Source organism: Alligator sinensis, unplaced genomic scaffold (genome assembly GCF_000455745.1).
Source record: "Alligator sinensis unplaced genomic scaffold, ASM45574v1 scaffold280_1, whole genome shotgun sequence".
Classification (NCBI taxonomy): Eukaryota; Metazoa; Chordata; order Crocodylia; family Alligatoridae; genus Alligator; species Alligator sinensis.
In genome coordinates, this window is record NW_005841835.1 from 2,350,550 (window position 1) to 2,361,165 (window position 10,616).

The 10,616-nt window shown below is 37.1% G+C and overlaps 1 protein-coding gene across 6 annotated transcripts in view; it reads right to left on the minus strand.

The window, feature by feature from the left end:
- Nucleotides 1-10,616, minus strand: part of MIA2 (MIA SH3 domain ER export factor 2) — an 83,195-nt gene that overhangs the window by 54,765 nt on the left and 17,814 nt on the right. For 4 of the 6 annotated variants that reach the window (XM_014519238.2, XM_025201333.1, XM_025201338.1 and 1 more), the window contains exons 5-6: nt 4,220-4,435; nt 4,003-4,103 (exon numbers count right to left, since the gene is read on the minus strand). In XM_014519238.2, coding sequence (XP_014374724.1) covers nt 4,003-4,103; nt 4,220-4,435 — 317 coding nt within the window. Of the gene's footprint in view, nt 157-4,002; nt 4,104-4,219; nt 4,436-6,354; nt 10,328-10,616 lie in introns of those variants that run through there. The other 2 variants (XM_006015356.3, XM_025201345.1) reach the window with 2 other exon arrangements.

Consider the following 10,616-nt stretch of genomic DNA (forward strand, 5'->3'; position numbering starts at 1 on the left):
CTTCCTTTGTTCCGGATGCTTCCATTTGTCAGTCAGATACTGGAATCGCATAACAAAACCCTTTGGATAAGTTATGAATAATAATAAAAAGCTCTAGTGTCCCAAGGAAAATTCCCGATCCAGGCAGAGACAGCCTGTGTTTCCAAATGGACACGGATCTTGTTTTGACATTCACTCGGGGAAGCCGGGAGGGGGAGGGAAAGTCACAGGTGGATTAACGACTAGCAACAGTGTCTCATTTCATGCCATCTTCTCCCTATTTTTTCTCATCTTGATGTATTTGGGTTTGCATTTTAAACATTCTCATGCTAAAAGTGCTGTGCACCTTAACTTCACTGTCTATTACTTTATCACACTTTCTTAGACACATTTTAGGCCACACACCTTTAAAAAGTGAACAGGCTGTGACTATGATGCAGGCAGCTGAAGCCCAGAAGCTGAATATGACACCTATTATAATGCCACGTAGCTTTTTTTTTTTTTAATCTGATTCTTTGACTGTAAATGGCTTGCTCCATGTCATTAGGATTTTGGTCACTATAATGACATCTGACAGAATCCCAACCTGGTTTAGTAAATGGGGGGTTTTTTGTTTGGTTGGGGTTTTTTGCATGTACCAGCACTGCAATTTGCATCTTTTTTTGTAACATTTTAAAAGGAAGGATACAGTTACCAGCAGGGGCCTCAGACTGCAGCCTGCCAGAACATTTCATTTGTACTGAATAAAAATCCAAGTGTTATTCTGTCCAAGAAACTACATTTTCTATATATCCAAACAAATCCAATCAGCTTCATATATTAGAAACCTGAATATGTTGTTTTTCTCGTTTATGACCAGAGCCTATTAGCATACACCTTGTATCTAATAATTATTCCAGCGATTCTGACCTAAAATGTATCTAAAATTCGCTGCTACATCCTGGACCACTTTCTCAGATCTTCCCCTCCTCTCATGCCTCCAGAGTTCCCCCACCCTTCCTCGGTATTCCCTGTCTAGAAATTTTCATCTATAATATTCCACCATTCTTCTTCCAGCAAAATGCCACTTGCCAGTTTCAATCCCTTTAATATTCCCACTTTCTCCTCTCATATTCAAGCATCTTCCATCTTTGCTCTCCCACTCTCAGATACCTCTTCAGTCTCTCCATCTTATTCCATCTTCATCCCTTCTCTCTCTGATTCCCTTCCCCAAGGAACCGCCAACTCTGCTGTCCATGTCTCTTTTCCCTGCCACTCAATTTCTACCTCCCTTTCCCTTTTGCTCTCCTCTACTATTCCCCCCTCTGTTCTCTGCCTCCATTTCACCCCATCCTGTCCTGTTTTCTCCCTCTGGCTCTGCTTCTTTTTCACTATCTTCCTGTCTCAAAAAAGTTTTCCCCACCCTCTCTTCCTTTCTCTTCCTCCAATCCCCTTTTGTCCCTCTCCTCAGACCAATGTATTTTTGTTTTCAGTATTTTAGGACTAGTTCCACTCACACCCACACCCAAACAAGAGACAATCTGGACCTATTTCTCCTTCATCTCTGCTCCGCAAAATTCCTTCCTGCTTTGGTCCCACCTCTAGTTCTTCAAACTCCTGCCATCCACAACACCCCTCTCCCCAAACCCTTGCTCAGGATTGCTTACCAACTTGTGCCTCCTCCAGATCTACTCAGCCCCCATTCCCAAATTCCATCATTCTCCTCTTCCAGAAGTCTCCCCACCATCAGCCTTTGACTTGTCTGCCACCTGGCAGCTCCTCACTTCTGAATTCCTTCCCTCTCCAAACTTGATCCAATAACTACTGTCCTCTTACCCTCAACCCCTGCACCATTCTGCTTCTCTCCAAGTTTCTCCCTGTCCCAGCCCTCTCCCATCTCTCCCAAGTCCACCCCTTGCCCCATCCTCCTCAAAGTCCCCTTTGCACCCCTCAAAACCTACCCTTCCAAAGACCTAGGGTCCTCCCTTACCAGTGGTGAAGCAGGAGCTACTGCAGGTGAGCTGGCAGGAGACCAAAGGCCAAGTGGCTCCCTGCCAACCTGCCAGCGAAAGCACTCTAGAAAAGGAAAAGGTGGGTCAACTCCAGACATAAGTCTTTCCTGTTCACCCACTAGGATAAAGCATCCCTGGCGGCAAGAGGCTGCACTACAACTGTCTATTCCCAGCTGGTGCTTTTTGCATGGCTTGAATTACTGAGCTAGATATAAAGGCTGCTTTTTAATCAACTCGCTTATCACCTAACCATGCCCTGGGTAACTGCAGTGACACTGTTGCTACAGTGTGAGCTACACTGATTCATCTGATGGCAAAAGGCAAATACAACATATACTAAAAACAAACTAAAACAACTTACTGTTACTAAAACAACTTGCTGATTTCAGACTTTAGAATTTTTGCAGAATATACATTATATTTCCTATAACAACCATGCCTCACATTTTGTATTATATTGTGGGAGTTTATTAATTCTGGGATGTGTAAAATAATCAGAATACTGTAATGGTTTGGTTTCTTTAATTCATGCCTCAATCCTTTTTCTACTAAACATAAAGGGAATTTTGCCAATGACTTTGCCAGCAAAGAAGGAATTTTCTTAAAAACAAGATAACACACTGATGTTTTTTATTTTTATGAGTCTTTTTGGCTTCTTGGCTGTTCTTTACATAAGAAAATAAGAATTGCCATTTACTAGGTCTGATGATAGGTCCATCTTGCCCAGTATCCTGTGTCACACAGGGGCAGAGGGTAGATACTGAAAAAGACAGCGAACAGGGTATTTGACCAGGGTTTTTCCCCTGTTTCTCTCCCACTTGCAGACTCCAGCATTTAAGGTCCAGGAAGTTTAAATTCAGAAGCTGTATCCTAAACTCCCATGGTCAATAGCTACTGACGCACCTTTCCTCCAGGACTTTGACTAATCCCTTTTTGAATCTGGCTAAACTGTTAGCTTTCACACCATCTTGTAGCAATGAGTTCTACACACAAATTATGTGAAGAACTTCCTTTTATTAGTTTTAAATTTACTACCTACTAGTTTCTTTTTTGTGTCCTAGTTCTTGCATTCTGAGAGATGGCAAATAATAAATTCCTATTTACTTTCTATTCACCATTTAGGTACTTCGTAAACTCTTGTCATGCCCCCACCCCGAAGCGTCTCTTTTCTAAACTGAATAGGCTTAGCCTCTTTAGTCTCTCCTCATATGGAAGCCCCTCCAAACCACTAATCATCCTCACTATCCTCCTCTGTACTTTCTCAGGTTCTTCCTTTTGAGGTGTAGTGACCAAACATGGGCACAGTATTCAAGGTGTAGATGCACCATGGATTTATAAAGGGACATAATGATACTTTTGGGGGGAGGCAGGGTTTTTTTTTTACAATTCCCTTCTCAATAATTCCTAAACTTTTATTTGTCTTTTTTGATGGCTGCTGAGCACTAAGCTGATGTTTCTAGCAAACAGTCCGCAATGACTCCCATATCTCTTTCCTATGTGGTAACAGTTAATGTAGAGTCCATCCCAGTGTAGGTACAGTTTGGGTTATTTTTGCCTACATACATCACTTTACAACTTACTGATATTTAATTTTATCTGCCATTTAGTTGCCCATTCTCTCAATAGTGCCAGACCCTTCTGTAGTTCCTTGCAGTCTGCCTTGGCCTTTACCACTTTGAATAATTGTTGTGTTATCTTTAGATGCATATTTAAGCATACATTTGAACATACAATGCCCTGGAGCGGATCCCATAGCAGCAGAAGTGAAAAAGGTTGAAAGGAAACAGCAGCTCTCTTGCTGTATACCTGCAACATCTGATTGGTCAGGCATCAAGTATCCCAGTGGTCAAGTTTCAAAATTTTGGTCTACTCAACCGTTTCTTCAACATTAAGAAAAGGCCATATTAAAGATCTCTGCCAAATTTTGCTATCAAATCCAGCACCAGTTCCAGTACAGAATGTAATATGAAATGGAATCTGATCTAATTTTCCTTTTAAAAAGTAAAGAAAACATTAAACAAAGAACTCTTACCTTTCTGCTTACAGTTGCCATTACTGAAAATACAGATTTTATAAAGTCACCAATGTCAAGAGCATTCAAACGCAGGAGTATCTGATATATCCAGCCTTCTTCTGTTTCATTGATAAAGACAGAAGATGTTTTATGTTACAAGTCAGTCTTGTTAACACTTTCATCTACTTCTTTTTAAATTTGCAATCTTGCTTAAATTAAGTAACGTCATACTTACCATCACTGGGAATGTAATTTCGAATCAGGAAAGACATCTCTGTGAACAGCTTTTTGGCACCTAACTGAATATTTCTTGCTGAATCATCTTTGGTTTTCATTAATGGAATTGTTATACCTTCTGAACTTTGGGCATTATTATTTTCATTATTCAAAGGTGTATTTATGCGGTGTTTCTCTTTACTTTCTTCTAGTAATTGTATTTTATTGGATATATCTGCAAAAAAATTAATATTAATTTTCAGTGTTTTCATTAATGATTTCTAGTGTCATTTTTTATAAGATTGTTTCACAGTACATCACTATTTTGATTTCTGATTTTCTCCTCATTTTCAAAGCTGAACTCTAGACTTTTTCACTTGCAACTTGCCAAGAAAGGGGCAAAACACTGAAACAGTTCCAATTGTTTACAAAGTTTTAGACACCATGCTCTGCAGGACAAAATCAGCATAATTAATATACAGAATACTGAGTCATTAGGTACTGTTCTGATATCACTGTATGACAAGATAATATGAAAAGTGACCAGGCAGAAATATAAGAATTTATTCCATGTAGGAATGAGTAGATTATAGGAATCTGCAGCTAATCCAGATATACTAGTCTAAATTCTTGCCTCAGAAAGGAGTTGCATGGATATAACAAGAGACAACTTCTGTGTTGCATAGGTGCAATTAAGGCCACAGTTTGGTTCACTAATTAGAAAAAGACATATGTTTATCCTTGATTAGTACTGGCTTGAAAACTCTCCTAGGATTACCCTGCCTCTCAATGCAATCATGTGCAGATATCTGTGGACTCAAGAGAGCCAAAATAGCCAGGAGAAAAATGTTATGCAGGACTAAAGATAAACAATTTCCCATAAACTAATAAACTTTTTTGTAAATAATATACACACAACAAACAGGTGTGTTTGTACGAGTATGATTAGATTATTAGCTGTTTTAGAGAATACCACAAGAGCTTGTAATATGAACAGTAAAAGCTTAATGAAAACTAATGTTAATTCACTACATTAAACATGATACTATGATGAGATTATCTCAATTTCCATTGCAAACATCTCAAGACTTTATGTAGTAACTGTGAGGTTACATGTGTTACCACTCTGCATATATATGGATATATCTGATACATTAACAAATGTTGCAGTTATCTATACCATCCTATTTTTTACTATACAGTTCCTCAAATAGCAGCAGCAGAAGCAAAAAACCCTTCTGAAAACAAAATGTTCCTAGTGACAAAAAAGGGAAATTAGCATTTACAAACGTAGTAATCATTGTTCAGGGCCATTTCTCAAAGATGGTATAATAGATATTAAAAACAGTTTTAGTGAGCTAAGAATTTAATTGTGTGTTAGAGACAAAGGGTTGCTGTTGGCACAAAACGATGATTAATATAAATATGTTATTAGTAGAAAAGAACTAGACCATATTTTCAAAGTCTCAGTTTGGCTTCTAAAGCACACATTTCCATTTTAAGCTCAGGTTTGAGCACATGTAATTTAGATGTGGGTATCTATTATATATTTCTAATTACTCAGCTTGTATATACCTTTGAGTGAGTTATATTGTGAGTGTTAAATTTGGCCATGATATTAGAGGCTTTAGAATATTTGATCCAATATTTGAACTAAACACCTTTCTGGAATAATGAGTAAGGTGAATAGGATCAGATATGTAGTATATAAATATGTGGCCTGATTTTAAGCCCACTGAAGTCAAAAGAAAGATTCACGTAAACTTCAATGAGCTTCATTTTAGGCCCCCAGAACCTAAACAAGATGGACTATCTTTGGAATAACTATGAATTCTCTCAAGTAGCTACCTACATGGTTTACTATTTTTACAAGTATTCCACTCATTTATTTCATATTACATAATGGTTTCCATTTGTAACAGTGTGAGATAAGGGAGCCATGTATCCCTAAAAATATATAAAAATATGTGGCCTGATTTTAAGCCCACTGAAGTCAAAAGAAAGACTCCCATAAACCCATGAATAGCTATTAGCCTTGATTTTTAAAACACTGAAAATAAATACTATGAAGTGTGCCATACATTATTTTCCTCTCAGAGAGCAAGTTTTGTTCTTGCTTTACCATCTTTAGTTAGTAAAACAGCAGTCCAGTACCTTGTTGTGCATTTTGGAAACTACACTTTACTCTCGCAGCTGACCAATGTTCTTGTAGCTCTAGAAGAATATTCACTTTCTCCTTCAGACATTTCTCACCCACAGTGTCTAAGTGAGGTTCCTCTTCAACAGACAAAGTCAGTGGTTTTCTCTCCCTGAAATTATCTACACATGTGTAAGTTGTAATTCCATGATGAATCTTTTCAAACTGTTGCTCCAGCAGCATCAATGTTTCACTTTCACACAGACTCTCTGAAGGTTTCTTCCTTTCCAGAGACAACTTTAAATAAAATTGTTGGTATGCAGTGAATGAGTTGGATACATCTGAGTCACTATCAATTAATATTTGGTCATCCTTTTTTATTTGCTGGGACACTGATTCTCTCTCCCAGGTTATGGTGTTGTCAGTTTCTTTTTCATTGTTTCTCAAGTCTGCTGCAATACCCCTTTCCTCGGTGCCACGTAGTTCTTTCTCAGCTCTTTCTTTCAGCATTGTAAGAGGATCTCTGCTGTTCAGCTTTCTTGTAGCTTCTGCAGTCTGAATACTGTCTCTGTCTTGTTCTGATTCATTTTCTCTCAACTCATCCTCATTCTTTAGCATGTTTTTTAATTCTTTCTTTTTCTTATTTATTCTAATATCTTCCCTATTTTCATTTGAGTCTTGGACAAAATTGTATTTGGTATTTCTTCCAGAGTTGTGATTATTAGTTTTACTAAATAAACCCCCCAAAAACCATGATGTTCTAGTACATATACTATCCACTACCTCCTCTGTCTGGGCACTGTTTTTATTATCTATATTTATGGACTCTATGTTTGTCTGACTTTCAGTATCTTTTTTGTAGTTTTCCTTGTAAATGCTTGGTTTTTCAGAAGCAGCTAGTTTTTCTATATGACTTGTGGTTTTAGTTGGAATAGCATCTTCCTTTTCAACATAAGTTTTATTATTCAGAGCTATATTTAAATGGAGTGTATCCAAGCCCTGCTCACTTTGCAAAGGTGCATGTTCTACAGGGTTGTGTGCTGAATCATAGTAAGGGGAAGTAGGTGAGAAAGGCTTGTTAGAATCAGAGTCATCATGGTTTTTAAATACTGTCTGGCTTTGCATTTTGAAAGACTTAAAAGATTCTAAATGTAATGCTGGGCTGCTGCTTTCAGACTCTTCAACTATACTATAGTGTTCCTGGAATAGATGCTTATGTTCCATATGAGACAATTTATAGGATCGTGATGTTTCTGTTGTTACTACATTTTGTTTAGAGATTTTCAACTCTGATATATCCAATAATTTTGATGCTACATTGTCATCTGAATGAGAATCTGATGGTATTTTCTGGTCTTCAGATTCATTTTCTGTATTTATGTTTTCTGTACCTTCATTATGATTTGGACTGGTGAACGCAGACACTTCTACATTTGACGATACAGAGGAATCTTGTCTTTTATTATGCAGCAGTTGATTTTTACATTTCTTTTTAGGATCTGAATTAGGAATTTCCTTAGACTCACACTTTGACATCAGAAGCTCATGTTGGAAAGATGAATCTGCCAGTGCTATTTCTACTGGATCTTTCTTATGACTTGATTTTAGCCCCTCTTCAGAAAAACTAAAATCGGGTGCTATAATTTGCTCATGCAGGACCTGGTCACAAAGAATATTTTCCGATAATGAGTCTTCAGTAATTCTAGAATTATCAGAATCATGTTCACTTGGATTTGAGATGCCATTTCTTTCATTGGTGTCTTCATCTATTTTCTCCTGTGGAAACAGCACAGAAGTTTGCAGACCCTTATTGTCTTTGTTTTGAAAATTGTACAAGAGATCATTTAGTGTGTGACTATCTTGCTCTGGGGTTATGTTCTCACTTTTTAAACTTTCTCCAGAGAAATTCACTAGAGATTGTTCTTGGTTTGCCATCCTATTTTCTCTTTTCTCACTTTTTTGTTTATTTGGCTTATTGTTTTCTAATATTTGCTCAGTGGTTTCTAATTTATCTTCACTGGACTCCGCAGTGTGCTCTGTAAAAGTCTTAGGCTGTTTTACTCTGTCTTGAGAGAACCAATTCACATCTTCCCTATTCACTGCAGTTTCCTTTAACAAGATACTGTCATCATTTGAGTCTCTGGAAAAAATATTTTTTACCAAATCTTGTGAAACAGTATACAAGCCCTTTTCAGGATTTTCATTATACTTCACATCAGCATGTTCTCCTTCTTCTTCGGAGTCTACAATGTAGTGCTCCTGTACTTTATGTTTTAAATTATTTTTTAATATCAATTCATTCAATTGTAAAGATAACTGACCAGCATTTTTAATTGTTTTTATGCTTTTTGTATCAGCAACATGATTGCTACCAAGTTTGTGGCAATTAGCCTCTGAAATATTTTCACTTAAATAATCCTGCTTTTCTTTCTTTTTACTATTTTCTTCATTAGAAGACTTTTCCATAAAGGATACATGTTGCTCTGGTGCATCTTCTATATTTATCTTTGACCCTAATGATACTTGGTGCTGGTCTTCTAAAACAGAAATGTCAGTGTTATCTTTTTTAATACAGAATGGTTCACTTTCACGCCCCATAGTAGTGTGTTGTTCACACTTTGGATATCTAAAAAAAAAGTCTACATTGTGTTCTGACCTGGATTCTGCAGATGAAAGAACCAGACAATCTTTTACTAATTTGGTTTCTTTCATTGTGCTTTCACTATTTTGTCTATTTTTCTTAACTGCCAACTGAAGCAGAAGAATATCCTTTTCTTTGGAATTATCTACATTACTCTTCTCTGGTACTTGATCATTAACCTTCTGATTTGATTGGGCTTCCTCTTCAGATTCTTTATTCTCTAGTGATATTTCATAATCTTTTCTAGACTGGCTATTTTTACCATTGAAGTACAGTTCCCCTGGTAGCCTTTGCAGAAAATGCTTATCTTTGCTTGTGAAACTCTGAGAACTTAGTATGTTTTTATAATGACTAACAGAAAAGAGAGACTGAGGTTCTTCAAAATGTTCAGGCTTTTCTTCCTCTGAAATTCTGATGTCAGATCGGTCTGTGTCATGAAGTGAGCTGGAAGAAAAGAAAAGGTGGGCTCCTACCAATGCCTGTGCCTCTTCAGAAATTGTAGGTTCCTGGTCCTCTTGATCATTCAACATTTTCAAATTAAAATCTGCGATGCCATTAGGGATACTGTCAAATGAAGCTGGCTGGTCTTTTTTGTTCTCTGATTCCTGCATTTTTTCTTTGACTTCAGTGTTTCCTATGACTTGGCTTTCTGCTGCTGGATTTTGTTCTGCATTGTAAACTTCAGTTAGTTTGGCTTTGTCTGATATCGCCAGAGTAAGAGGTAATTCATCTTTACTTGGGATCTTGAAGTTCTGAGAATTATCTACATGTACCTGCAGTTCCCTGGAACGTGGCATTTCATCTTCCGAATCTTCTGTTTTTATGTCATTCTGTCCTTCCTGTTGTGCTGTTTCAGCTATTTCCCTTTTTGGGTTCCTCTCTGTGTAAATTTTAGGTTCTTGAACATTTAAAGTATGCATTTCTTCCTTCTTATATGTTTTGGCTTCTTTTCTTTCAGTTGATTCTTCTTTTGATACAACATACAGTTCACTAGAATAAAAATTTTCACCACTACATTCACACAGAGGTAAATCTATTGTATTTTTTCTATTTAATTCTGAAGATGCATGTTGCTGATCCTCTGAGACAGGGACATCATAATTACTTTTTATATTAGAACATTCCTCTTTTTCACTGATTGTAGAAACATCTCCCTCAGATTTTAAATGTTTAAAATGTTGTATGAATGGCACTTGGGAGACTGGAGGCTCTAACTGGGATTCTACAAATAAAAGGGCTAAAGTATCATCATCTTTTTCCAATTCAGCATAATGTATTATTTTTCCATTGCCTTGCACTGATAATGGAGACAACCACACACTTTCCTGGGACATGTCTACATCTCTTTTCTCTTGCACTCTTTCACTAACCTTCTGATTTGCTTGTAACTTCTCTGCAGTCTCTTTACTTACTTGTAACATTTTGTCACTGTTTTTAGTTTGGGGGTGTTCTTCACTAAAACTCAAATCCTCTTGTGCAGGTTGCACATATTCCTCTACTTCAGTTGCTGAACTCTGAAAGTTCAATATGTTTGTAAAATAACTCAAAGAGAGTAGAGGTTGCAGTCCTTTATACCTTTCATCCTTTTTTCTTTCTGAATTTTTAGTAGCTATGGGATCTAAGCTCTGAAGTGAGCTA